This window comes from Bos indicus x Bos taurus, chromosome 18, assembly GCF_003369695.1.
Source record: "Bos indicus x Bos taurus breed Angus x Brahman F1 hybrid chromosome 18, Bos_hybrid_MaternalHap_v2.0, whole genome shotgun sequence".
NCBI classification, from domain to species: domain Eukaryota; kingdom Metazoa; phylum Chordata; class Mammalia; order Artiodactyla; family Bovidae; genus Bos; species Bos indicus x Bos taurus.
The window spans coordinates 51,762,647-51,790,340 of record NC_040093.1 but is presented as its reverse complement, the minus strand read 5'-3'; the positions used below and the strand labels follow the sequence as shown (position 1 = coordinate 51,790,340).

General features: G+C 58.1%; 3 protein-coding genes across 9 annotated transcripts; 1 reads left to right on the top strand and 2 right to left on the bottom strand.

Annotated features, from left to right (window-relative positions):
- Nucleotides 1-144: 144 nt before the first annotated feature.
- APRT (adenine phosphoribosyltransferase) lies at nucleotides 145-2,760 on the bottom strand. Its single transcript, XM_027513805.1, has 5 exons — nucleotides 2,623-2,760; nucleotides 2,410-2,516; nucleotides 946-1,079; nucleotides 613-691; nucleotides 145-510 (listed from the first exon to the last, which is right to left on the bottom strand). The coding sequence occupies exons 1-5, from the start codon at nucleotides 2,700-2,702 to the stop codon at nucleotides 368-370; spliced, it is 543 nt and encodes a 180-aa protein (XP_027369606.1). The 5' UTR covers nucleotides 2,703-2,760; the 3' UTR covers nucleotides 145-367.
- GALNS (galactosamine (N-acetyl)-6-sulfatase) lies at nucleotides 150-19,469 on the bottom strand. 4 transcript variants are annotated; one of them, XM_027513801.1, is made up of 16 exons: nucleotides 19,244-19,454; nucleotides 15,987-16,110; nucleotides 15,328-15,402; nucleotides 14,946-15,048; nucleotides 12,926-13,069; nucleotides 12,228-12,294; nucleotides 11,859-11,986; nucleotides 11,430-11,569; nucleotides 10,244-10,347; nucleotides 9,875-10,011; nucleotides 9,267-9,369; nucleotides 7,534-7,655; nucleotides 6,085-6,202; nucleotides 2,623-4,308; nucleotides 613-2,516; nucleotides 150-510 (listed from the first exon to the last, which is right to left on the bottom strand). In XM_027513801.1, the coding sequence occupies exons 1-14, from the start codon at nucleotides 19,358-19,360 to the stop codon at nucleotides 4,222-4,224; spliced, it is 1,569 nt and encodes a 522-aa protein (XP_027369602.1). In that variant the 5' UTR covers nucleotides 19,361-19,454; the 3' UTR covers nucleotides 150-510; nucleotides 613-2,516; nucleotides 2,623-4,221. The 4 variants fall into 4 exon arrangements, with proteins under 4 accessions (XP_027369602.1, XP_027369603.1, XP_027369605.1 ...); XM_027513802.1 differs by lacking the exon at nucleotides 14,946-15,048 and having other exon boundaries at nucleotides 19,244-19,469; XM_027513804.1 differs by lacking the exons at nucleotides 14,946-15,048; nucleotides 15,328-15,402; nucleotides 15,987-16,110; nucleotides 19,244-19,454 and adding an exon at nucleotides 14,139-14,591.
- Nucleotides 19,470-19,607: 138 nt separating this feature from the next.
- On the top strand, nucleotides 19,608-25,645 carry TRAPPC2L (trafficking protein particle complex 2 like). Of its 4 annotated transcripts, none has more exons than XM_027513807.1 (5): nucleotides 19,608-19,715; nucleotides 21,815-21,987; nucleotides 22,935-23,022; nucleotides 23,139-23,218; nucleotides 24,465-25,645. In XM_027513807.1, exons 1-5 carry the CDS (start codon nucleotides 19,683-19,685, stop codon nucleotides 24,598-24,600), a joined length of 510 nt encoding a protein of 169 aa, XP_027369608.1. In that variant the 5' UTR covers nucleotides 19,608-19,682; the 3' UTR covers nucleotides 24,601-25,645. The 4 variants fall into 4 exon arrangements, with proteins under 4 accessions (XP_027369608.1, XP_027369609.1, XP_027369610.1 ...); XM_027513808.1 differs by having other exon boundaries at nucleotides 24,028-25,645; XM_027513809.1 differs by having other exon boundaries at nucleotides 19,620-19,715; nucleotides 21,838-21,987.
- The last annotated feature ends 2,049 nt before the right edge of the window (nucleotides 25,646-27,694 follow it).

The window sequence follows — 27,694 nt, the reverse complement described above, 5'->3', positions numbered from 1 at the left end:
TGAGTTACAGCAACAGGGGAAGGCAAGTTGGGGTGCCCCTGTGCGTGCAGACAGCTCACAGGGCTTGAGAACCACCAAATGCTAACATCAGAAAGTGCCCAGCCTGCTTACTGGGCCGTTTCACCCCGTCGCTGGGAAGTAAACTCTGCTCTAGAAAGTTGTTTATTCTCATTCCATTATCAATCAGCAGGCAGCTCCTGGCCTCGGGGGTTCCAGAGCCTCAGCAGGGCCTCCGGGGCAGCCCCACCCTGAAGAAAGTCACTCAGCCACAGACCAGGTGAGAAGCCAGTACCCCCTGGTGGCCAGTGGGGGTTGCTGCATCTGCCCATGCTGGTCCTCTCTTCTTTCAGGTGGCTTGGGGCTGGGGTCACTCGTACTGCAGGAGGGAGAAGAAGGGCACAGCCCCCAGCTTCTCCCTGCCCTTCAGTGAGGTCAGCTCCACCAGGCTTACACACTCCAGCACCTCAGCCCGCAGCTGGCCCAGCAGCTCACAGGCTGCGCACATGGTTCCTGGTGGGGGAAGAAAGGGACCATGGAGACAGCCCCTAGGAGACTAGAGCTGAAGCCTGTTCCCACCCGGACACCAGGCCCACTGCTGGGAAAGACCCTCACCACCAGTGGCAAGCAGGTCGTCCACAACCACCACCTTCTGCCCTGGTTCCAGGGCATCTCTCTGGATCTCCAGTTCACCCTGCAAAGTAAAGTGGACATGTGACCTACAAGTGTCCCCAAAAAACGGCCTTGGTACACAGAGCTAGGGAACTAATAAGTGCCACCTCCTAGGCCCAGTTCTAACCCACCCTATCTCTTGGCTGTGTCAATCTGGCCCAGCTCCTCAGCCTCTCTGAGCTCCCATGTTCACTACAACCACAGTGGCTCCACTGGAGTCCATGGCTTTCCTTTTGGAAATGCACGGTCCACAGAGGCACCCCCCGGCCTTCTCACCTTCCCGTATTCCAACGCATATGAGGCGCACACGGTGGGGCCTGGCAGCTTCCCTCGCTTGCGGATGAGAATGCAGCCCAAACCCAGCTCCTGGGCCAGGGATGGACCAAACAGGAAACCGCGTGAGTCTAGGCCTGTTGGCGAGACCTGGGGTGTTGGGGAAAGCCGTGTACTACAGCAGCATTGCAGTCCCCGTAGTTAGGGCTGGACAGTGACACGTAACCATCGTGACACAGGACACATGGCCTCGTGGGCTCCAGGTGAAAGACCAACACCACCCATCCACTTCGGGGACGTTGACAGATTCCCCTATCACCCCAGGACTGCTGTGTGCTGGAGAGCAAGAGGTCAGGAGCTGGGCAGGGGCCACTCCATACAGCCATGTAAATAGCCCTGTGGCCTGGGGTAAGTCACCTGACCTCTCTCCAAAGTTCAGCTGCTCACCACTGGCTGGTGGTACCTGAAATGCCCTTTGCAGATGGCTCAGCATCTGCCCTAGGAACTTCAAGTCCAGGAGAGGCTGTGACTGCACGGGCCACCTCGGGGATGGACTGAGCCCTTCTGGGGGAGCTCAGGGTCTCCTCCCCACGTGGGAGTTTTGGCTAGGGAGGGAGGCTTCTGGAGGAAAGACCACCTCTGCTAGCCAGAGCCCCTCCCAGTTCCAGGGCCCAGCAGTTGGCCCCTCGGGGTATTCAGGAATCTAGTGACGGTTAGACATGGGGCTCTCAAGAAGACACATGACCTGACAGGGTCTTCTCGGATCTGCTGCTGCTGCTGCTGCTAAGTCACTTCAGTTGTGTCCGACTCTGCGACCCCATAGACGGCAGCCCACCAGGCTCCCCCATCCCTGGGATTCTCCAGGCAAGAACACTGGAGTGGGTTGCCATTTCCTTCTCCAATGAGTGAAAGTGAAGTTGCTCAATCGTATCCGACTCTTCCCAACCCCATGGACTGCAGCCTACCAGGCTCCTTCACCCATGGGTTGTCATTGCCTTCTCCCTCGGATCTTCTGGGTTTTCATAAAACCCTCCACTTGGTACAAGGCCTGGCACAGGGCAGGCGCTCTATAGGCAGCAGTACAAGAACAAGCAAGCATGTTTGGCCCTGGGGAGTCAGCCTGGGAGCCCCATCTGTCCAGGGCTGGGGCAGGAAACTGGGGTGCAGTCCTCAGCCCGCCGCCGGCAGCCACCGAAGAAGCCGTTCCCAGGCTGAAGGGGCCTATTGCCCCACTTTGGATTGTTAAGTGGGCGTAGGGCAACGGGTCTGTTCTTACAACTTCATTGGGGGCGTCTGGTAGGTCCCCCCTCCCCCCTCATCAAAGCCCTCCCCTAAGCAGAATGCGGCCGCCCTCCCAAAGCCTGCCCTGCCCAGAGTAAAGGACCCTCGACACCGCGCCCTCGTGGCGGACACGCGCAGCCTCGGGGAGGGTCCGGGGACCCAGCGAACGCCCGCCGCTCCACTTGCCCGCGATGTAGTCGATCCTGCCGCCGTGGGCCTTTTTCAGGTGATTCGCCAGGAGGTTGATGGAGGCGCGGAAAGAGGTGGGGTCCTTCAGGACGGGCGAGATGTCCCTGGCACGCGAGGACAGGCTTGGTGACTGCCGGACCCACGCAGAGGCCACCGCGTCCCGACAGCCCTGGCCGCGCGGACCCGTCAGTCCCTCCCGCCGCCCGTTACCTGAACAGCACGCCCGGGATGGGGAAGTCGGGGAAACTGCGGATGCGCCGCGCCACCAGCTGCAGCTCAGGATCCGCCATCGCCACTTCCGCGCGTGTCGCTGGCACGACGGGCCGGCTCGGCGGCTCCGCGCCTGCGCGGAGTGGCAGCGGAGTCCAGGGGGTGGGGCCGGACGCCAGGGGCAGGCTCAGCAGCTCCGCGCCGGCGCGGTGGGGGGGGGGCGGGGCGGGACCCCAAGGAGCGGGGCCACTTCCTCCCGCAGGAGGTACCGTATTTCATCGAGTCTTAAGTACGGTCGGTTTTAAGACGCTCGCTTGTTTCTGGTGCCCAGAACACAAGCGTCCCCGCCTCGAGGACGTTCGCGCAGGGCCCAGATGTGAGTCTGGGTTGATGAAGTACAGCGTCTACGCAGGCCCAACCAGAGTTTCGGGGAAATACTCGCCCAGTTTCAGCCGAGCCGAGAGTGACCGCAGGTCTTCGGCACAGCTGTGGCCGAGACCCCAGGCCTTGGGTGGCGCGCACCGACCGGCCTTGCCCACTCGCCTTCCCTCCCAGCGGGTCTCGGCTGAGCTCTGGCAGAACCATACGAGAGGGCCTTCCCCCCAGGACCCCCGCCTCCCCGCCAGTCCCCGGTGCCTGAGGACCGGAGCAAGAAGGGGTTCGGAGCAGGGCCTGAAGGGGAGCAGTTCAGAAGACTCAGGGCTGAGAGAGGGGCGAGCCAGAAGTGGAAGCCCAGGCATTTGGCCCATTCCAGCCCCCACCATGGCACCCAGGGGGCCACCTTCCCTAAATAGAATTTGTTTTTTGAAAAAGCTAAATGCCTGTTACTTTATTCTAAACCCGTTTTCTTCACCATTCCCCAAATCTTAACAGTAGAGTTGGCAGGGCAGCCTGCAGAGCGGAAACCACCCCATGGGAGTAGCCCACAGGCCCTTAGGGTGGGTCCCCTGGAAGCTATGCACAGGCTGGCTCAGGCTCATCTTCAAGCTTTGCCACCCTGGACTCCACAAAAGGAGGGCAGGCAGGGAACCTCTGAGGCACAGACAAACCCCAGTGTCTAAGATGTCTAAGGGAGGTGCTGGCATCAGCAGTCCCCACTGGACTAGGGAGGCTCTGGGTCAGAAAGGCCCTTGGCCACCCCCATCATGTTCACACCACACCCCTGCACCATGGGGGTGGGGTACACGGGGGAGGTGCTGGGGGAGGCCCTGTGCACAGCGCCAAGGAGCAACAGGATGGGAAGGCAGCCTCAACACCAGGACCACAGTCCTCGAGGGGCTGCATCTCAGCCTCTGGGTCCAGGGACAGAACTCAGACCCTAGACGAGGCGGCCATGAGGTAGCTGGAGCAGGGTGGGAACACGAGGCGGGTAGCCTCCAGTTCAGGGGCTGCTGTGGGCCTCAGGCAGCAGTCAGGCGGGCCAGGACAGCTGGCGAGAGACTCCAGGGCTGGGCTTGGGCAAGTACCGCTGCTGGCTACAGGCGACGTCCGTCTGGCAGGCTGGCAGGGCAGAGGGAGTTGGTGCTCTTCTAGCCGAGGGCCCTGAGGCCAGAGCCTTCCTAGCCCGGGGCTTGGGCCTGGCCTGAACCCAGGCTGTCGCTAGTGGGGCCAGGAGCACTTCTCCGGGACAGACTCCGGGGGTGTCAGGCACTTCCCTAACTTTTCACAGCCTGGGGGCGCCCAGTTCTAGGTAATGAAAGTTCAGAAAGAGGACATGCAGTTACTCCAAGCACTTTCAGACTAGGTACTATCCAGACTCATGCCCTGCCCAGGCCTGTGACCTGCCCCATCCCAACAGATGGATGCCACGGTGTGGAACCACCTGTCTCATCTCCACCTGGCCTGGAAGCAGCTCTGCGCCCGAGGCTGGCACAGGAGACACTGCCCTGCGGCGACCCGGAATTAACATGGCCTGCTTGTCACTGAAGGGGACAGTCTGCTAACTGCCCAGCACCATGGCCTCTGCAGGCCCCCAGGTGGTGGAGGGGGTGGGACAGACTCCTCTCTCCCCATAAGCTATGTAGGTGGTGGCCTTGGTGCCTCTGCAGGCTTGCCCAGCTGCACCTTCGTGCGCAGACTTGCTTTGTGTGGCCATGATTTCCTGGCAACAGGACACTCACATCCCTGAGAAGGAGCCTTCGTGGCTTTGCTGGGTCCCCCAACACAGGAAGTGTGCCCTCCCCAGAGTCACTCCACCCACTCTCGCCCCCCTCAGACCTTGAGTCTGAATTGGAGCATCAGTGCCTGTGAGAACCACGGCTCAAGTCTCCCCTGCCCTGAACACCATCAGGTGGCTCTCTGGATGCACAGCCACCTGGCAGAGCCAGGTTTAGGAAAGGGAGCAGTTCCCAACCTTTGAGGCAGGGCAGAGAAAGGGGTTGGGTGCACGCAAAAGCCTGTGCGCCTGGGGGTCAGGGAGGGTGTCTGTTGAGGCCCTAGGGAGACGGGCTGCAAGCTGCTCTTGTCCTGAGAGCGGAGGACACGATCCAGAGTCTACGCGCTGGTCCAGAGGAGCTGGGCGGAGCAAAGCACGGAGGCTGGGGAGTGCTTTGCACACTGGCGCGCACATATAGCTGCCCACATGTGTGTAAGCCGCTGAACCTCTTGTGGCTGAACCTCTTGCTGAACCTCTTGCTTCAGAGTCTGAGCCCAACCCCCACTGTTCACTCACTTGGGAGCCGTGGCAGTTCCTGCCACGCCCAGGAGGTGGCGGCAGCGCCTGTCAGGTTGGCCCCTCCCCATCTGCTGTACTGTCATTCTCTGAGCCACCTGGCCGCTACCTGGAGACTCAGCCCACAGGAGATGGTGTGCTGGGGTGGGGACAGCACCATGTCCAAGACGACAAGATGGGCTTGGAGGGGGCACCGGGGGCTCTTCCCCGGGTGGAGGTCTCTCAGCCACTGGGACCTGAGGGACCTCGGTGGTCCCGAGACGGGGCCCTTCTGCTCCATTGCTGAGTCCAGGGGCCAGAATGCCAGCCTGGTGTCCTTCTAAGGGACAGGGAGGCCCTGCTGGCCCCTGCCCCGAATCTTTCCCTGTGAGCCCTGGATGTGGACCACAGTGACCAGGACACCCCCAAGGACAGCTGCCCCCGGCACTCCTCACCCCCAGGGAATACATCCAATGTCCTTTAGTTCTTGTCCCCGCTCCTCCACCCAGCTCAAGGCAGCAGCTCGGGCTGCACATCCATCCTCACAACTCCAGCAGGGTTTGGTGGGGGTGGGTGAGGAGAGGGGCTCACAGGCTGGCCGTACCCCAAGCCATCCACCCAGCCGGTCCACACCCACATCCCACACAGGTTTGGCTCGTCTTGCTCCTGCAGAGAGGCCAAGAGACCCTCTGCCGCTCCTGTGAGGTTGGGGCCAGAGCGGCAGGAGGGAAGTGGGGCTCATGTCTGAGGCAGACAGCTCAGCACACACGCAGCCCTGGGCTGCCCCCACAGTCCACGTACAGACCACTCACCATGACTGCCCGGTTGCACACATTGAGCTGGGGCTGTCCGGGGACCAAGGCCTCCTGGTGCTGCTGGACGACTGGGGTGATCCTGCGAAGGGCGTCCAGGTACTCGATGCTGGCAACACTGCAGGCAAGCGGCACCAGGTCACGAGGTAGGGGAAGGGCAGAGCGAGCCTGGCAGCCCGCTCAGGTAGACCAGGGTGTGGGGAGACTGAGGGGACAGTCCTGCTCCAGGTGCCACCATATGGCAACCTGCCAGGAAGACAGGCTGGGGCTGTGGTCCCCCCTTGTCCTGCCTGCCCACCCTGAGGTGGGCACTCAGGAAACCATCCAGCAAATGAGGGTTCAGGCAGAGCCAGGGGCCCAGGACAGTGGCTGTGACTCTTCAACCTGCTCCTCAGCTGGAAGCCCTGGAGTGCTGCCCAGAACTGGGGGGCTCTTTCCTCTCTCGGGGTCCCTTTTAATCCTCTGGCCCAGGCTCCTTTTTCTTGGAGCAACTGGTCCTGGCGGATTTGACCGAGCCCACTTGGCTCCTGGGCCCTCGGCGTCCTGCTCTGTTGGCTGCACTCGTCCTACCAGCTAGTCTCCCCAGGATCCTGTGTGACGGCATCGGGGGAGACACCTGGGAGACCTCGTGCTCAGCCCTGCACACTTCCCAGACAGGTGGCAGCTCCAAGGGCTTCTTGCCCAGAGCTCTGTCCCCCAAATCACCCCATGCAAGTCATGTGGTCTCCCCACTGGGGGAGCCTGGTATCCACGCTGGGCCCTCTTCTTGGGCCAGTGACCCTGACAGTGATGGTGGGGTCTCCTGGGGGCACTGGCAGGTATGTTCCTTGGGACCTCGAATTTCAGGAGACACCATCTGGCCAGCTCACAGCTAGCTCACAGCCAGGGGCAGGGCTCGCTGCTGCCGCCGCTGCCGTCTAATAGGCACTTGTATTGGAAGTCACGTATCTCCCTCTCTCTCTCACACACACACACACACACACACACACACACACACACACACACCTGCCATCCAGGGTGGGGTCAGACGATGTCTCTCCTTATTCCCCACCTGGAGACCTGGAGGCCCACACTACTCATCTGTGAGGCGGGCTAAAGGCCTTGGGGCTGCCGGGGGTGGGATCATGTGCCCCACCTCCACCATGGCCTGGCCGGAACAAACATCGGGAGCAACAAGCAGGTGCTGGGAGGTGACTCAGGGGAAAACCCAGGAGATGGAAAACTATGGGGTGCAAGAGAGCAGGGCCAGTGACTCACTGGCCTTGACCTCTGGGTGGCCCCAGGGGGCAATCAGGCTGCTGGGGCCCTGTAGGCACAGGGCCTGTGGTCTGCTCTTGCCAGGTCTCAGCTCCACACTGACTCCCAGGCTGCCTCAGCCTGGTTGTAACCTCCAGCCTCAGTCTCCCCGACCTGTGCAAGCGTCCTGGGCCCCACAAGCCCCAGGCTCACCTGAGGGGGAACCTCTCTCCGGGGTCTCGGCCCAGGTGGAAGATGAGGGGCAGCTTCGTGTGCTCCTCCTGTGAGTGGGTGGTGACCCCTGAGACATTCTGCCCGGGACAGAAATCAATGCCCTGAAATGAAAGGTGGGGGGGTGCAAGTGAATGCTCGATCTATGGGGCTCCTTGAGGCGGAGCAGGTCACAGGACGGCAGCAGCCGGCGAGCCCAGCAGGAACCGCAGACGGAGCCTTCTCACACCCGGCCCAGAGCTGCACCACCTGCCCTGAGCACCGTCCCCTAGGGTTTCAGTACTTTTCTGTGGGGAGGGGTGAGTCTCTTTAAAATACTTTAGTCCACATTCTACCTTTTTTTTTTTTTTTTTTTTACATTCTAATTTCTAGAACAAAGCTTCTCACGTCCACCCTGTGAGCCTTGTAGTGATGAGGTACATGGCGACCAGCATTCGTCCGAGACCCCTTGGCTGGCTAAGGAGGAAGGACTACGGACCTGAAGCCAGAGGAAATACAGGTGATCCCAACGCCCGCCTTTAACAGGAGTTGGAGCATCTGTTCCACCAGGCTTAGGGTCCAGCCCTGCTCCATGCCCTCCGGGTGGCCTCTGCCCTTGGGTTCAGCCTTTGATGCTCGTGTGAGATGGGGTTCCTGTGCCAGTGAGGCCCCCAGGCTAGAAGATGCCCCCCGGGGCTCCCTGACTTAGTTCAGGGAACTGCCTGCTGCTATCCTGGGTGAGTCAGGTGAGGCTAGGGCAACCCTCCGGAAGGACTGGGACCCCAGGGCCCCATAAACAGCTGGACAGAGGTCTCCAGCCACCATTGGACATCGTTTACAGGATCTGGAATGGAGCCCTGACTGGGCACGTTAATCCTGACCAGGGCTGGGGACACAGTGGTGCTCCCTGCTCCTTCTGACAGGCGATCCTCCCAATACCCATGTGTCTCTCCTGGCCAGCCAGTCAGCAAGTATTCTGCTGTTCAGTAAAGCAGGAGCCGAGGAGCCTGGGAAATTCCATTGTCTGCACCAAGCTATAGACCCCAAAGTCCGTCTAAGCTGCTGAGGGCGGCGAGAATGGACACCCAGGTGGTTCCCAAGTGGGTGACTCTCTGACCTTCTGGGAGCAGCCCAGCTGGAGAACAAAACGGATTTAATGGTGGGAGAAACAACTACGTTCAGCGTAAAAAAGATGAGCAGTTAATGGAGAAGAATCCAAGTCTAGATAGAAGACACAAATTATAATTTGGATGCAAATCAAATAAGCTATTTAATTAAGAGTCCACTAATTAGCACTGGATTTTTCTCTTACGACTGCTCACGGGAGGGAGGCCTTGCCCCAGGGGCATTGCAGCTGAGCGCCACCACCGCAGCCCAGCCAGGCAGAGAGGGGTGCGGAGAGGCCCGCCCAGCACAGCGCTGGCTTCTGGAGGGCAGGGTAGAAGGAGGGAGAGAGGGAGCAGAGTTGTGCCCTTGAGCTGACCTTGTGGGTTTAGTCCATAAATGCAGAAGGTCACGTGGACACACAGACCCTCCTTCCTGCCTCAACCCCTAGGCATCAGACACCCTACAAGGGGAGGTCAGGGACTTGGTGGGGACAGGCATGGCACAGCCCTTCTCCTCCCTCAGTCTGGCACCCAGTACCTGACCCAGGACACCCTCAGGTGGCTCCCAGGATACCAGGCCAGGGGCACGGAGCCCTCCCCAAGAGGCTCCATGGGGCTGAGACCTCTCACCTGTTTGAACTCCTCCCAGGAATTAGTCCAGGTCCAGAAGTGGGCCTTGTACTGGCCGAGCGTCACTGCCATCAGCGTGTTGCCGCGGTAATAGAATATCGGCCTGTTGGGGGACCGGCAGGGTCAGGAGAAACGGTCCCTGGGCTTCAGGGGAGGTCCCCCGGCAGGCCCATGATCCTTGGTTCTGGGGAGGCTGGCAGCAGAGTGAGGGGGTGGTGCCTGGGCTTGGCAGGTGGCCTGGCAGGGAGGGCCATGGTGGCCGGCACCTCCCCAACCCCTGACCCTGCAGTAACAAGCTCTCATGGCAGGTTTTAAGACAGAAAAAAGGGAGCAAGCTGTCTGCTCCCAGCTGTAAACCTGCTCCAGCTATGCTGTTCACACTTTAGAAACTGCACTTGTTCACAGCACCCAGGAGAACTGATTTTGTTTGAGCACAACAGTAGTTGGTCTTGAGCTGGAGAAAATGACTGGACAGCGCCCGGGAGGAGCTGGACATGAGCAGAGGGTGGTGAGGGACACCGTGGGGAGGAGCAAGGCCTCTTGGCCCCACCACGCATCTCACGCCCAAGTCCCCTGTATCTCACCTCCCTCTGGGCAAGGATATCTACCTATCTGTCAGGCGGCCCTGCAGCATGGCGGGCAGGAGGTCCAGGCCATCGATGGCCCTGTCCCTGGGCGGCTCCAGGCCTGCGAGGGACAGGCTGGTGGTGAAGAGGTCCATGATGCTGCCCAGCTGGTGGCTCACCTGCAATGCATGTGGTTCTGTGCTGCCCAGATGCGCACAGTGAGATGCACACATACACGTGTGCACACACACACACACACATGCAGTTACATCCCACACGGAGAACAGAGGCAGTCCCTGACCGATGACACATACATGTGCCCTGGTGAGCACAGGGAGAAGCCCAGGAGGGGACAGAGCCTTCTTGCCCCAGGATGACCACAGGCCTGGCACAAGGCCCGCTCTGACTCACCTGGCCGGCAGGGATGTGTCCGGGCCACCAGGCTATCGCAGGCTCCCGCATCCCACCTTCAAATGTGGTCTGCTTCCCGCACAGAAAGGGCCCGTTGCTGCCACCTGGGGAGACAGCTGCCCATCAGCCCATGTGCCTGAGTGCCCAGGGTCACACATGCCCTGCCGGGCACTCGACCTTGTGACATGACTGTCCGCCTGGCTCCCTGCCCGGCCCTTCAGAGGTGCTGAGCACCAAGGCCACCTTGGAGACAAAGGACCAACCCTGGGGTTCAGGCCTCAAGTTCAAGGTCGGAATGACTGGAGATGGCTGTGACCTAGAGCTGTGGTTGTAAGGCTGTGCCCCTGTGGACAGCGACCATGGATGCACAGAGCATGTAGACTGTTGGTGAGACGTGAAATGTGAGACAGTTAGAACCCCAAGCGTGGCAGGTGCTGGACCCTCAAACACCAGTGTGCATAAGCAGTTCCTGTGCGCTGGGCTCTAGGGGAGCAGACCCCGTCTTTCTGATATGCCCCACTCTGAGCAGGCGATCCTTGAATCTCTGGGCAGAGGGCGGTCAGCCCGGCTCTGGCTAACAGTGCCCGTGACAGAGGGAGGGTTCCTGCCCCCTGGGGACCTGGGGGACAGGGAGATGAACGCAGTAGTGCAATGTTCAGCAGCGACCCCATGGCTCATCCCTTCCCTGCAGCCCAAAGCCCACCTTGCTGGTTGGCACAGGGCCAGCAAGGGTCACTGGCCAGTGGCCGACAAGAGCTGTTCCTCGTGTTTCTCCAGCTGCAGGTGCGTACACGGGTCGTCACCGTACTGTCCCCCCCCCTGCAGCTCCTTCTCGGCCAGTTGCTCTGGTCCTGTCGCTGAACATCCCCGGGCCCCTCTCTGCCCAGGACTCACAGCTGCAGGGTCTCCCAGGGCCTCCCCATGCAGGCGCAGCCCCGGAGGGTTTCCAGCTCCTTACAGAGCTGAATGACTCAGGCCCTCCTGGGGCCCCCAGCGTTTTTAGAGACACGTCACCACAGGGGTGTGAAACCCTTATGGGACCATGAAAAGCCAGGTATAACAACCTCCCTCCACGATGTGGAAAAGCCTCAGATCTGAGCGGCCTGGAGTTCAGGGTTCTGAGCAGGCCTGCAGTGGGCCAGGAACTGAGGGGCCCCAAGTGGACCCCATCTGCTGGGGCACCTGCCTTGTCTGGGCGCAGAAATGAGGGCGGCACCATTGTCAGACGTGAAGAAAACAAAGGTGTTCTCTGCGATGCTCAGGTCCCGGAGGAGACGCAGGATCCTCCCGACGCTATCGTCCAGCTCACGGATGGCGTCCCCATACCTGCGGGAAGAATGGGGCAATCAGTGGGGGCCAGCGGCGTCAGGACCCAAGGGCGGTCAGAGCCTAACCTCAGGGATGGAGAGGAAGGGGCACGCGGGTCAGTCTCAGGTGGAATCAGGGTAGCGCCAAGCCCTCCGTCCACCCCCTGGAAGAGGCACAGATGCTTCATCACCCACAGCTGATGGTCACTTGTGACAGTGACTCTGCCCTGCAGATGATCAGACATGGCTGACCACCCCCCTCGCCACTCCCGCCCCAGGGGTCCAGGTCTCTGGGGCAAAGGGCTCACCGCCCTCGTTGGCTGGTGCCCAGGAAAGGCTTGGAGGCGTAAACGGGCGCATGTGTAGCGTCGACAGCCCAGTAGAGAAAGAAGGGGCGGTGGGCTGCCTGCTGCCTCTGAATGAATTCCAGTGCCTCCTAAGGAGAAGGGATGACGGTCATCTCCACCGGAGACCACCCCAATCCCTGGCCCGGGGCCCACCCAGCACCATCATCCCTGCCCGAGACCACCCTACTCCCTGGCCCAGAGCCCACCCAGCCCCAATATCCCCACCCAAGACCATCCCACTCCCCAGCCCGGAGCCCACCCAGCCCTGTCGTCCTGCCCAAGACCACCCCCTCCCGGGCCCAGAGCCTGTGTGGCACTGGCAGCCGTCACCTGCAGATAGATCTGGGTGAGGTTCGCTTCTCCGGTCTTCAGGTTAATTGGAAATTCTTCATAAAATCTGAAAACAGTACAGACCCAAACAAAGATCAGCCTTCACTGCAGGGAAGCCCCCTCCCTTATCTCCTGGATAAGTCTCCCTTCCTCTCCTGGAGGAAGTCAGAGCCTGGAAGGTCCCAGGTCCTGGGGGACCAGGTCGGGGTGGGGCTGAGGCTGCGCCCCTGCCCGGCGGACAGGCAGGACTGGGAGAGGAAGGGGTGGGTCCCCGGGGCTGTGGAGGGCACAGGGCCTTTCTCTGGGGTGCAGGGGAGTGGTGCTGGGTGAGCTACCCAACTCTGTGGTGCACTGACGTGTAATAAGCTCCAGCAAAATACAAATAATAAAAAGGAACAAAGAAAGGGAAGTTAACCCAAACCCCGCCCCGCAGCCGCCCGATGGTCAGAACAGGTGGTCCTGCAGCTGATGGCCCCTGGACAGTGGATTAGAATGAGGCTGATCATTTGGAACACAGCCCCCTGGCCGCTTCAGGGGTCGGGCCTGAACCCTAGAAGCCGAGTAAAGCATCTGGGGCTCTCAGCACATTTCCTGAGACTGTTAGAAGCCCCCTGAGGTGGGGCGCTTATCAGCCATGGCTTACAGGACAAGTCTGGGCGTGTGCAGGAGCTGGTGGAGTGGAGCTCAGGACTCAATACCTGCCGACCATCTCCTGATCCCGGTACACCGGAATGTTGGGCCTCGCCTTGTTGTCGTAAGGTCCAAAGTGACAGTTGGGGGATCCAAACCACTCATCGAATCCGTGCTTCAGGGGGTGGAACTGAGGTCGGTGGCCCAGGTGCCTGGAGACAGGAACCCAGGGCACTTCAGGGAGCTCCGCAGAGCAACCACCCTCGCCTTTGGAGAAAGGCTCAGGAGACGAGGTCCTGCCAGCCCAGGGTGCCCTGAGTCTGGCACCCGGAGGCCACAGCCCCTCCCTCCTTGGCCACCCAGGAACAGCAGAGGGGAGCACACCCTGGGGCTGCCTGGACCAGGTCTGGTGATTGTGCTCAATGCCTGGGCAGGAGCCAGTGGAGACAACAAGAGAACATGGCGAGATGCCTGCAGGGCGACAGCCCAGCTGTTTCCTGAGGCTGTGCTCGGACCCACCCCCTGGTCCCACCCAGGGGCCCCTTCCCACGTCGGGTCCTTCTGCCAGAGACTCTTGAGAAGGTATGGCTTAGGAAAGCAGCGTCCAGGCAAGGTGCCCCCACCCTGGGAAGTGGACAGGTCTTCTAGAGTCACGTCTGCAGGGTCGCAAGCACAGGCTGACCCCAGGTGACCATGAGCTCGCCGCGCTGCTTGGTCACTCGGCCAGGATGGATGTGGCCAGGGCACCAGGGCAGGACAGGGCCAGAGCTGAGCTGGCCAGCAGCGGAGTCTGGGTGCCTATAAGCAAACCTCTCAGTCCCCCACTGTGGGTCCTGACCCACTCTGCCTCTGAGGGATGGCTGCCGGCCTCTGCAGCCCTTGTGTGGAGCAGGGTAGGGGACACCGCACCGGCTCTGCCCTGAGCTCTCTTTAGAGGTGCTTCCTCTCTGGGCCGCAGCTACACAGCAGGGCTGGGCCTGAGTCCTTCAGCCCAAACGGCCTTCACGGAACAGAAACACCCATGAAGGTCCAGCTCGTGTGAAGCTGTTGATTCAAAGAGCTGGTCCCAGAGTAGCTGTGGGGTCAGCACTGTCTGCAGGTCTCAGAGCCTATCCTAATCCTGGCCAGGGCCATCCTGACCCCAGCCCGTCCACCTCCCTGAGTCCACGCCGGCTGCTTCTCTAGGCCCTGCCATGCCCTTTCCTGCCCCAGAGTCCGCCTGCCTCCAGAGCTCATGGGGACAGGTTCCCCCTCCAGCTGGGGCAGCCCGGAGTCACTGACCATGAACAGAAGACTGCTGGACCAGGGTGGAGCTGCCAGGCTGGGCAGGGAGCACCAGTCATCACAGGCACTCCCTCTCTGTGGGTACAGCCCTGGCGCAGCCCAGCCACTGTCTCCCCGGGCCTTCCCGTCTCTGCCGGAGCCATGCAGGCTTCTACAACCCTCGTGCCCTCTTCGGCTTCGCGCTGCAGCCACCACCCTCTCCCAGCTCGTCAACTCAGCAGGACGGCTTCCGCCTGGTCTCAGGAGTGAGGAAGTGCTCCTGAAGCCTCCAGACTCCCCGACTCGCTGAGTCTCCTCTCCTGGCTTCTGCAGATCCCCCTGCCGCCACAACAACCAGGTGGAGCAGGGGCCCCCAAGAGGTACAGATGAGGTGCTTGAGAAGGTGCGTGCCAGGGGGCTGAAGGGGAGAGGGTCTGAAGCACAGCAGCAGCAAAGGAGACACAGTCAGGTCTGGAAAAGCAAGGGAGGTTTCCTGTAGACAGACAGGCCTGGTCTCTGAGGGGTCCAACGATCAGGAGAGGGAAGAGAGGACATCCGACCTCTGCATCAACCTCCAGGGCCAAGCATGGGGGTGTCCCCGGGGAGCAGGAGAGGAGACACCTCACAGCCCTCTAATCATCACCCCGATGACCCAACCACATGACCTTCCACCCCTGCCTGCTTCCTGGTTTCACCATGAGACAGAGCCTCCTGACGTGTCCTCCGTGATGGCATGTGTGTGCAATAATGGGGCTGCTTTGGTGGTGCTGTGCAGCCAACACCCCAGCCTTGTCACAGAGTTGGCTGGCGGGGTGTGGGACTCACCACTTGCCCACGATCTTGCTGGCGTAGCCAGCTCCCTTCAGCAGTGCCGGCAGCAGGAGCTCCGAGTCCGGGATGCCCCCCACTATCTCCTGTGGAGTGTAGGCTGCAGAGCAACACAGCCCGTGAGCTGCGCGCAAGGGAGGCCACGCACCGTGAGGATCGAGGGGCAGAGCCCTGGTGGGGGTGGCACCGCCCGGGCACTTTTTGGGTCTTCCAGCTATACCTCACTGTCAGCACTGTTACCGGGGTAGGACGGGCAAATGTGCCCCCCGAGGGGGGTCTGGACCTCAGGAGAGGGCCCACCCCGGGGTCTCTGGAACACACCCTCCTCCAAGGACCATGGGAAACCCCACCAGGTCAGGGAGCCCGCCCTGGAGCCTACCGTTCCTGGCGTGCCCATTGGTGGTATAGAAGCCGCTGCGGATGGGCAGACGTCCGGTGAGCAGAGCTGCCCTGGCTACACAGAAGGGACACAACAGAAACATGTGTCACACGTCCAGCCTGAGGCTGGCCCTGCAGTACCTGAGTCCCGGAAGCCCCTAGAGAGCCGGGTGGGCACACAGCCTCCCGCCTCATGCTCTCCAGCTCCTGGGACAGCCTGTGGGTCATGGCCAGCCCCACCAGGATTACTTCTCATCCTGAGATCAGAGATTCTCCTCACCTGTAGGGCCCCCACACCTCTGGCTGACAACCACTTCCCCAGCCCAGCGCCTCCCCTGAACGAGCCGCTGAACTCAGCTCCGTGAATGAATAGCTGCTGCCAAGGTCCCCACAGGCTCCAAGCCCTTGGTGACCTCTGACAGCTCTGGTGGCCCCATGTCCGCCAGAGGGTGGATCCTGGGAGCTCCCCAGCATCAGGGTTCGATGGACACCTGAGTCAAGGCTGCCCCTCCACACCCCCGCCCCGTCCCATGCCTGCCCCCTGTATCCCACCTCCCGGTCTGCAGGTCCCCCCACCCTGCCTCACTTCACTGCTGTCTCCCTGTTCCATGTGTGCCCCCTGCCCCCACGCCCCAGTGGCCTGAGCCAGCCCTGACTTACATGGGGAGCACAGGGGGTTGGCCGTGTAGAAGTTCGGGAAGAGCATCCCCTCCACGGCCATCCGGTCCAAATTCGGGGTCTCTCTGGAAGGTTCTCCATACACCCCCAGGTCGCCCCACCCCATCTGCAGGAAGGAGCATGTGGAGGTCGGGTGAGAACACAGCCGGAGCCGCTCCTGGTACCCCAAGTACGGCCAGGACACAGTCTGCCGCTTCCCCGGTGCAGATGCCAGCCCATGTGCTCACAGGGCACCAGCATCAAGACTCCTCTGTCCTCCACACAGACACAGAGGCCGTCCTACTCCATGGGGCAAACTCAGATTTGAAAACAGCGGTGAGGGCCCACAAAGCCAACCCAGTGAGGCCCCGAGACTCGCAGTCCCTCCTGAGCTTGCCACCTGGAGAACCGAGCCGGCCGGCACCCAGACACGGGGCAGATGTCCACAGCAGCAGGACTCCCAACAGCCCTAAGAAAACACCCGAGTCCATCACTGATCAACAGTGGACAGAATGTGGGCTGTCCACCTAGTACCGGGGTGAACAGAGGCCCCCCGCAAGCTTCTTTCCATTCAGAACCTGTGAACGTAACTGTATCTGGAACACAAATGTATCAGCCTGCCTGCACCTGTGCAGAAGGCAACCGGACCCCGGCCCTGTGGTTCCCCTCCTGCCCTCCACCTTGCTTTCCTTAGTGGGACGTTCAGGGCTTCTGGGCAGTACAGGTGTCACACGTGGCTATGAGGAATGATCACGTGCGCGCGCACGTATGTGTCCACGTCGACACATTTGGGAGGAAGCCCTGGAGATTCAGGACACTGTGGGGACCCAGAGCTGGTGTTTGTACAGCTCGGCCTCACACCTCCCAGGAGTCATGGGGGCCTCCTTAGTCCTGTTTTACGAGTAAAGAACAGAGACACACACAGCGCTAGGGTCCAGGTGGGCAAGAGGGAGCTCTGTGCCCCGGCCCACAAGCCACAGAGAACGGAGGTGAGCCAGAACCACTGAAAAAAGCTACTCAGCATCTTCTAAGAACTTCCATGAGCTGATACCTACTGGGCCTGCACTGGGTCTGAGGACCTGCGGGGGGGCACCCCCAGGCCTGATGACCGTAGGGGTGAGGCCGGGTGAGGACACAGCACTGTTGGGGGCCTGAAGCCTGTCTGGTCTGGAGAGCTGTGTTCCCCACTAATGCTCAAGTTGCTTTGAGTCTGTTTTCTAACATTCACTGACCAGGACAGAGGTCTCCCCAACTTCTCTGGGCTTCAGCTGCCAGAGTCACAGGAGGAGATGACACAGGAGAGGTGGGGGCACCAGGGTCTTTTGGCCTACTGTTCCTGGTTCCTGGGGCCCACCCTGGGCACCCAGGTGGACAGTCCCCCGGTCAGCCCCCTTGAGTAAGATGTGCCCAGCATTGGTCCCCCTCCACCACTCAAAGAATGCAAGAGAGACCAGGAAGCCACCCGCTAGGCCTGTCACCCAGCAGCCCCAGTAACAAGCAAAGAGAAACACTTGGTGTGGGCACAGGTTTTGTTTTGTTGCTTTAGCTGAGCAGGGCCTTAGTTGCTGTACATGGGACCTTCCATCTTTGTTGCAGAATTCGAACTCTTAAAAAAAAAAAAACTATTTATTTGGCTGTGCCAGGTCTTAGTTGCCGCACCCAGGATCTTCAGTCTTCACTGTGGCATGTGAACTCTTAGTTGCGGCAAGTGGGATCTAGTTCTCTGACCAGAGATTGAGCCCCAGGCCTCCTGCATTCGTAGTGCAGAATCTTAGCCACTGGACCACCAGGGAAGTTTCCAGGTTTTTTTTTAGCTCCATAAATCCAGGAAACGACCATCTCAACAAGCCTGCAGCGTCAGTCTTTCCTAATGAACCGTCACCTTGGGGAGAGGAGAGGCAGAAGTGGGAGAGGCTAAGGGCTCAGCTTGATTCAGCCTCGATGATTTAAGTACTTAAACAGCCTTCCTGCCTGGGAACCTCAGCTCTGAGAAGGCTGACCCTGACACAGCAAGCATTTCCAAGACCCACGTATTGGTTATGAAGCAAAGTTTCCTAACCAGCCATCAGACGGGCTCCCAAAGAGAGGAGCTTTGGGGCCCCTTTGGGAGCCAAGGTGTCTGAACAGCTGTGACTGAACTGAAACACATTCTATCTCACCTCTGAGAGGAGCCACTACATATTGGTGGCTCTGCGATCTTTTCTAGCTTATCTGAATGTTGTTAGCTTTTTGTAATAAAGAATTAGGGATTCCCTGGTAGCTCAGCTGGTAAAGGATCCGCCTGCAATGCAGGAGATCCTGGTTTGATTCCTGGGTTGGGAAGATCCACAGAAGGGATAAGCTACCCATTCCAAAGAATTACTTTGATAATAAAAAATGTTGCATGAAATATATTTTACGTTTTTGTCTTATAGTAGATGTTTGAAATCTGAGAGTTTTACACACACAGAACCTTGCAATTCTGACAAGCCAGGAGCGTAGAGCAGCAATGTGAGGCTCGTGGCCTCAGTCCAAAGACTACTGGGAGTCTTTGCTGGCCTTTTGGGGGAACTTTGAGATATTTTTACTCGCAACTCTTCTGACACTAAATGTGTGTGGGAACCTCCATTTCACTCATCCAAAATACATTCCTGGCTTTCTTGGGAAGGAGAATGAGGACCAAGTCATAAAGAAGCTGGGAACAGCTCGGTTTATCCCCAGACTTGGCTCACCAGAGTGACCAGGGTGACCAGGGGCCACACACATGCTCAACGGGGGACATTCCTCTGGTTCAGTTCTTTACCACCCCACAAAGACCAGACCTTTGGCCAGAAATCCCAGCAGAGGCAGAGCAGCCAGATCAAGGAACTCTGGTCCAGTAGGGCAAAGACAGCAGAAGGGACTTTCAGAACAGGCAGGCCGGAGTCTCAGTCAGCTCTGCACTCTTTTTCTGCTACCAACGCCCGGAGAATTGGAGGGCAACAGGTGAGCAGAGGTCCTGGAGATCTGGTCCTCACGTGGCCAGCACCACAGTTGGTCTGGGCTGCCACTCAGACCTTCCTGCGCGGTGTGGGGCAGGGATGGGGCAGTGGAGGCACAGGGCAGAAAGGTCTTCTGGTCCGGCCCGCAAACGCCCACCTCACTTCAGCTTCACTCAAGAGCCACGCTGCGGACGGCAGAACCAGGCATGACCCCCACACCGCTGGCCGCCCTTCCCCTGCCCCCGACCCCGCGCCGAGCGCAGCAGCCCTCCCCGGAGCCCGGCTCGCGCGGACACTCACGTCGTCCATGAGCAAGAGCAGGATGTTGGGGGGCTGAAGGGCGCGCGCGACCCCCAGCTCCGCGGCGCTTAGCACCAGAAGCAGCCACCACCTGGTCGCCACAGCAACCGCCGCCATGGCAACCAGGCCAAGTGCCACGGACCCCGGAAGCTGCAGGAACCTGACCGGCGAAGCAAGCTGTCCTTCCGGCCTGGCGATGGGGCGAGGCCATAATGTCTGAGTGACAGGAGGGGCGGGGTCAAGGCTCTTACACTAGAGTTGGGGGTGGGGGGTAGGGCGGGGTCAGGCCCACTGAATACCAGAAGAGGCGGGGCAAGGCCGGCTGAGTGACAGGAAAGGCGGGGTCGCGGCCGACTGAAAGACTGGCGAACGGGGCGGGGCCTGGCCGGCCTCGTGACCGGCGTCGTCGTCATGTGACGCGGCCGGTCGGGCTCCCAAGATGGCGGTGTGTGTAGCGGTGATCGCCAAGGAGGTGCGTATGCGGGCTGCAAGGCCCGTTCCACCGTCACCCTCTTTCTCCGCCTTCCCTCCTTCCCTGCCTCGGGGACTCCAGAGGGTGGGCTCCGGGACTTTGCCGAGCCTAGGTGGCCGGGGCGGGCCCGGGGTAGGCGCCGCGCAGACCTACACCTGCCGCTGCCGCAGCGTCACAGACCGGGTCCTCCTCTAACGTCCCGGCCCCTGCTCCGCCCAGCCGTCGTCGGCGGGCTCTGTGGTTTCCTGCTCCGGAGTCTAGCCGTCCACTTCGGTCCGTCGTGCTCCACCGCGCGCTTCCACTGGCCGGGCCATCGCTTACCTTCCACCCCAGACGACTGACTCGCTTTTCTCCGCTCGGCAGCCACAAATGTACCGTGACACACCCGTGCCTAAAATCTCAACAGTGGCTTCTCATTGGAATCACGTCTGAATAACCTTCCTCCCATACCAGTGACATCCTCCACTCCAGCCGACGGAATTACTTGCAGCTCCCCTGCCAGGCTGTGCTCTCTCACTGGGCCTTTGGACCTGAAACCCCACCCTGCCCTCCTCCACTCGCGTTCCCTCCACTGGCCACCATAGATTTCACTTTCTCTAGAAAGCTGTTTCTAAATCCTACGATTGAGCTGCGTGGCCATCCACCCGCCACAGTATACTGCAGGGAACCTTGGTAGCCTCACAACCTTTTGTTAAGACAAGGTTTCTGAGGCAGTTCTCCCGTGAAGCTCTTGCTACGCTGGGTTCTGTGTTAGCACTTGCTGCGTTACTTGTCGGTGGGTTTGTGGACTGTCTCCTTCACCCGATGTCATCCCTATCAGTCAGGGTAGGGGCAGTGTTGTGCACACTATATTTGTGCAGCACCAGGCCTGTGGCAGCCTGGAAAGATGCTGTTTAAACTCCAGGGTCAGTTCAGTTCAGTGGCTCAGTCGTGTCCGACTCTTTGCGACCCCATGAATCGCAGCACGCCAGGCCTCCCCGTCCATCACCAACTCCCAGAGTTCACTCAGACTCACGTCCATCGAGTCCGTGATGCCATCCAGCTATCTCATTCTCTGTCGTCCCCTTTTCCTTCTGCCCCCAATCCCTCCCAGCATCAGAGTCTTTTCCAATGAGTCAACTCTTCTCATGAGGTGGCCAAAGTACCGGAGTTTCAGCTTTAGCATCATTCCTTCCAAAGAACACCCAGGGCTGATCCCCTTTAGAATGGACTGGTTGGTCTCCTTGCAGTCCAAGTGACTTTCAAGAGTCTTCTCCAACACCACAGTTCAAAAGCATCAATTCTTTGGCGCTCAGCTTTCTTCACAGTCCAACTCTTGCATCCACACATGACCACTGGAAAAACCATAGCCTTGACTAGATGGACCTTTGTTGGCAAAGTAATGTCTCTGCTCTTCAGTATGCTATCTAGGCTGGTCATAACTTTTCTTCCAAGGAGTAAGCGTCTTTTAATTTCATGGCTGCAGTCACCATCTGCAGCGATTTTGGAGCCCCAAAAAATAAAGTCTGATACTGTTTCCCCATCTATTTCCCATGAAGTGATGGGACCAGATGCCATGATCTTCATTTTCTGAATGTTGAGCTTTAAGCCAACTTTTTCACTCTCCTCTTTCACTTTGATCAAGAGGCTTTTTAGTTCCTCTTCACTTTCTGCCATAAGGGTGGTGTCATCTGCATATCTGAGGTTATTGATATTTCTCCTGGCAATCTTGATTCCATCTTGTGCTTCTTCCAGCCCAGCGTTTCTCATGATGCACTCTGCATAGAAGTTAAATAAGCAGGGTGACAATATACAGCCTTGACGTACTCTTTTTCCTATTTGGAACCAGTCTGTTGCTCCATGTCCAGTTTTAACTCCAGGGTCAGGTTGCTCCAAAATGGCTCTGCAGAGATGGAGGTCTGAGCTGACCCTTGAAGGATCTAGAATGAGTCTGCCAGCGCCTCTGCCCAGGTGACAATTGCAGGAGTTGGCATGTTGGGAAACAGCCAGTATCATGGGGTTAGGAGAAGGGCACCCACTAGAGTGGGGCCTTGTTTTCTGGGCCAGTGCACCCAGGGTGGATCCTTGTCACTTCAGCCACCATCATCCTTTTCTTGCAGAATTATCCTCTTTACATCCGCAGCATCCCCACGGAGAATGAGCTCAAGTTCCACTACATGGTGCACACATCCCTGGACGTGGTGGATGAGAAGATTTCTGCCATGGGAAAGGCCCTTGTGGACCAGAGGGAGCTCTACCTGGGCCTGCTCTATCCTACAGAAGACTACAAGGTGTATCCTTGTGTCTGTCAGCGACTTCAAGTCTGAGGATTTTCTGCAGTCTCAGAGTGCACTGTAGCATCAGGTCCCTTTGAAAAGCATCTTATAACGTCACTTGGAAAGGAAAAAAGATGTGGGCTTTTGATCAATGGGGAATTAGAGCAGCTTGAGACCAATTACGACCTCATACCCCTTTTCCTTCAGTTAGGAGGATGATGTGGGAACAGCCAGGCTTGAGTTGCCTGGAGAATTGTGACAGTCCTCACTTGTCCCTGGGGTTTGTGGAGGGACTGGGGACTCTCTAGCATCATGCCTGCAAGGATGCCTTCCTGTGCCGTCCCAGCAGGGCCACCACCTCCTGAGCCAGGGGTCTTCGTTCACTAATCTCTTTTTTAGGCTCAGCCCCACCTGTCACTGTAAGATCTTGACCAGTCCTCAGGACATATTATTCCAAAACCCATGGAGTTCAAAGACATTCCAACAAATATTTCATAGTAATGACCTTGCCCAGTGTCACTGCCTGGGAGCCACTGGTCCACAAGACAAAGTAGCCTTTTGAGGTGTGGGTACCTTAGGCTGACTGCACCTCGTTTGTGCAGCCTCTGGTTTTGCAGTTAACTCTCTGGGGCCAGGAATTGGTGCAGAGAGAGGATGAGGTGCCCCAGGGTTTGGGCAGGTTGCCCCAGGACTTGAGTTGTGACAGGCCTTAGTTGCCTGCCCTCTGCTCCTCCAGCAAACACCGGAAGCTGTATAAGGAAGTGTCAGGTCACACCTGGCGTGGCCCTGTGACCTCCTGGCACTGCAAGACAGGCTCAGCCCAGGGCTGGTGCTGTGATGCAGGTTGTCATGCACCTCCAGAGCAGCTGAGGAGCTGGGAGACATATGCAGATGGCCCTGCACTCACAGACTCTGCAGTGATGAGTCCCTGTGTTAAGAGCGAATTCCCTAACCAGCTGTGCAGATACGGCTACGTGACCAACTCCAAGGTGAAGTTTGTTATGGTGGTGGATTCCTCCAACACGGCGCTCAGAGACAACGAGATCCGCAGTGTGAGTGTGGGGACTAGTGACTTGATTTTCCCTGTTTCTTTAGAAATGCTGAGAAGCCCCCAGCGTGGCAGCAGCTGTGCGTCCATGTGAAGTAAACATGTTGCTTCTTGTTTCAGATGTTCCGGAAGCTGCACAACTCCTACACAGACGTGATGTGCAACCCCTTCTATAACCCGGGGGATCGCATTCAGTCCAGGTGGGCGTGGCACCTTCTCTGGTAACCCCTGACCTGCTGAGAGGCAGCAGTTCTGAGAGGGATGGAGAGAGGGAAGGCCTTTTTAAGCAACAGGCACTGTGCCTCTAAGGCAGCTGTTCTGAAATGGCAGAACCCTGTTTTTCCAAACAGGGTTTGGAAATGCTTACAAGGATCTCCAACACATGAAACGGAAGGGGAGTTGGGGAGCAGGGCGGGGGCAGAGCTTGTCCATCTGGTCTTCCAGGTGCGCCCAGCAGGTACTGGGGCACCTCCCCAGATCCCAGTGAGGGCCCAGGCATATGGACAGGAGCCTTCTGGCAGAAAAGGTTCTCTTGCCAGTGCTGATTTTGTCTTTGACATTGAACTTGGATGATTAGAAAATTAGATTACAGATATCTTCCAAATAGCCTTCAGTTAAACACAGACAAAACATTGGAATGTCAAAAAAGATGTTTCCCAAAGAACTGTTCATGCGTATGTGCTCCAGAACTGCTCCTGGGAATTCCCTGCGTTCCCAACAGGTGACTCCAGCCAGACCCTTCCTGTGGCACCTCCCCTCAGTGGTGACACGGTGTCTTGGGTCATCCGGGTTCCCACCCCTGACTGGAGACCCAGCCAGGGCAGCTCTGTGGAAAGTCGCGCAGGAGTGAAGCAGGAGACTCAGATTCTCACCACCCAGTGTGGGAGGATGCACACGTGGGCCTCAGCCAGCTTCACTTACCCGGACCTGGGAGACTGACGTCTCTGCCAGCCGGGGATGGAGGGTGGGCGTAGGTCTGCCTCTTTGATTGGTCCATTTTTCTCTCCAGGGCCTTCGATGGCATGGTGACCTCCATGATGATCCAGGTCTGCTGAGCAGAGCTCTGCAGCCCCTGGCTGGAAAGAAGGGTTCTGTACATAACCGCATTGTCCAAATGTCTGTTCATCTCACTTGCCTCTCCTGGGGGTTGCTGGGGGCAGGGCCTCATGCTCGGGGCATGTTGACTAAAGGTCTTGTGAGATCAGCTTTGGGTTTTTCCTTCTGAGACAGCAGAGGCTTGAATTAAAGAGAGTTTAGGGACTCCCCTACTGGTCCAGTGATTAGGACTCTGAGCTTCCACTGCAGGAAGCCCAGGTTTGATCCCTGGTGGGGGAACTAAGATCCTGCAATCTATGTACTACACCCCAAAAAAGAGTTTATGTGGAACTTTACAGGGGACAGAGCTGATCAGGGACCAGATGGAACAGGAACTCTTGTCCCCACTAGGCACGAAGGGGCAAGGAAAGCCTGGTGGCAAGAGCTCCTGGAGCTTGGAGCCCTGAAGAGGCTGCGAAGGGAGGGGCAGAAGACCTGTAGACCGGCCACCCTGCTGCATCAATGCCGTGGCTGCACCCCCCAGTGACTGAGAAGGTGGGCTTGTCTGGAGGGGTCAGCCTCCTGTGCCCAGAGCCCAATTAGAGGGGCACGTGGGATGGCCTGCACACCTTCCCCTGGGGGTGGGGCTTGCCCTTTTTGGTTTTGCTCCACCCTGGAAGGCTGCCTTCCAGAGACCGTGTAGCTAGCATCTCATCAACTGCTGGTGGGCATCAAATGAGCAAACTCTGAGAGTTCCCTTCTGCCTCCTCAGTCACTCTGGAGGGGGTCTTTGGCCAGGAAAAGGGTGGTTTAGACTCATTGGGAGTGGGAAAGCTGTGATCTGTGAGTGTTGGCAGCCCAGGGCTAGATCTGGGGTGCATTCTGCTCCGCTTATCTTTGGGTTTACTAGCACAGATGAGATTTTTTTATAATTACAGAAATAAAAAAAATTAGCTCAGAGTGTGTGTGAAAGACACAAGTCCCAGGTCACCCCCCCCCCCCCCACCCTCCACACACACATACACACACACACACAAAGGTGGGATCATAGGACCTAGACGAGGGCCGAGAAGTGTGATCAGCAGGTATGGGGCTGATGCAGCCATCTTCATGTGGGCTTTCTCCCCAGTCCATCGTCAGAACTCTGGTTGAGCTGTTACTAGTAATCTGTCCTGCCTGAGGAAATGACCAAAGCAGGGATTGCAGTTTGCTAAGCCGACATCCATTTTGTCTTGTTTCTTTACTAATAGGTCCCCAGTGTTATTGGGGACAATTGGTCAGACAAAATATACTTCCTGTCCTCACACGGGTTGGTCATTGTGGCATGTAAGTGGATGGTGTTGGGAGGCACTTGCAGGAAAGATACTTAAAAGAGGGATTTAGCTGGCAGTATCTTCACTTTTCCTCTTCTATCCTGGAACTGGATGTGATGGCTGAAGCTTAGGAAACTATCTTGAGAGCATGCAGACAAGATTCATCCTCTAAAGATGGGGAGCAGAAAACTAGGCAGTGTCTGGGTCTTTGCTGACATATCAGTCCTGAATGTTCAGCATTTTTTTTAAATTAAAAAATAAAACCCCTATCTTGTTGAAGCTACTGCTGTTTGGGTTTTTCTTTGGGTGGAGCCAGATCAACCCATAAATTGCTTTATATTTATGGGTTTTCACATGCATTTCCATTTTCAGCCTGAGAAGATAAGGGTTAGAAGTAATGTGCTTGCCTTTGCCAGCAGAACTCTCAGATAGCACTTTCACCTTAACTTCTTTTTTCTTTGTACCATGAGGCTGGCCTCAACAGAGCCCGCCTGCCTGTTCGTCCCCACCTGCCCCAGGCCCATCCTCCCTCCAGGGGCTGAGCCCTGTCAGATGCAGCCCCTACTCAGCCCTTGGCTGTTGCACCAGTGATTTCTGTTGAAGTTGGTCTTCCCTCCCCATCAGGAATCCTTCTCCCTTCTGTGCCAGGCCAGATGGACCAAGAGGATGCTGCGTGTCTTGGCTTCCTCTGGGCACAGCTAAGGAAGTGTGGGTCGGAGCCCTGGCCGCCCATGTGGGCTGCTCAGACCTGAAATCCAAGGGAAAGGAGGGCCTCCCGGATCCATTCTCCTTGAAGTGGCCATACAGAAGGGATTAAGAAGGTACTTCTGAAAAGGGACCAGTTCCTTGGGGTAGATGGCTTGTCAGCAGGTACTTACAGAAAAGTAACATGCAGGGACTTCCCTGGTCATCCCAGTGGCTAAGGCTCCACACTCCCACTGCAGGGGGCTGAGGTTCAATACCTGGTCAGGGAGCTAGATCCCACACACTGCAACTGAGAGTTGGTGATAACTAAAGATCCTGAAAGTTGCAACTAACAGATCCCACATGCCACAACTGAGACCCAGCACAGCCAAAGAAATACACGTTTTCTAAAAAAAAAAGCAACGTGCACAGTGACAGTGTGTAGCCTGCTTGCCAAGGAGGGTACTGACCTCGTGTGTGGAGCAGCAGGAGCGGGTGCTTCACGAAGTTCAGCTCCAGAGTGTGGTGCAGGCAGCCTGTCTCTCCTGCAGCCCCCTAAGTGCACATGGTCCTGGCAAGGGCCTTGCCACTCAGCCCCTCCCACCCATCTCCAGGAGTGGGTAGTGGTGTGTATGTGTGAGCATGCTGGTGCGTGTGTAGAAATAGAATCTAATTCTCTCACACGGTTCTGGGGGGCAGAGTCAGAAACCTAGGGGTCAGCAGGGCTGGTTCATCCTGGAGGCTCTGCTGCTAAGTCGCTTCAGTCGTGTCGGACTCTGTGCGACCCCATAGACAGCAGCCCACCAGGCTCCCCCGTCCCTGGGATTCTCAAGGCAAGAACACCGGAGTGGGTTGCCATTTCCTTCTCCAATGCATGAAAGTGAAAAGTGAAAGGGAAGTCGCTCAGTCATGTCTGACTCTTAGCGACCCCGTGAACTGCAACCTACCGGGCTCCTGCGTCCATGGGATTTTCCAGGCAAGAGTACTGGAGTGGGGTGCCATTGCCTTCTCCAGAGGCTCTGAGGGAGGGTCTTTTCAGCCTCTCCAGCTTCTGATGATGGCCAGCAATCATCATGGCTCCTTGGTTTATGGACACATCACTGCAACTTCTGCTGTCTCCACATTGCTTTCTCCGTGTGTCTCATACCCAGTTTGTGTCACTGGGTTTAGGGCCACCCAGCTGATGCTTAGTTGCATCTGCAAAGACCCCTTTTCCAAATAAGATCACATCTACAAGCACCAGAGATTACGATGCAGACATATGTGGGGGGAGGTTTGTCATTCACTCCTCTATAAGGACCATTGCTGACCCCAGATCAGCAGGGGAATGTCAACCTGGCCTGATGGACAGGTGGATGGAGAGTAGAGGCCTACTGGCCCTCCCGAGAGAATGCTATCTTCACTGGTGCTGTAAAGACACCAGGGACTGGGGACCTTTGGGGCTTGGAGCCCCAGAGCAGCTGTGTTCGAAACTTGAGGAGCTGATAACTGAAAGATTACAAGGCAAAGAGGGTTGCTTTAGAGAAGCCCACGGAGAGGTTTTTTAGTTACTTAAGGCCGTGACCGAGTGTGTCTGCAGCCCAGACCCACAGCTTCCTTCCTCAGCTCTGAGCTGAGCGTAATCAGTGCACACTGCCCCTTCAG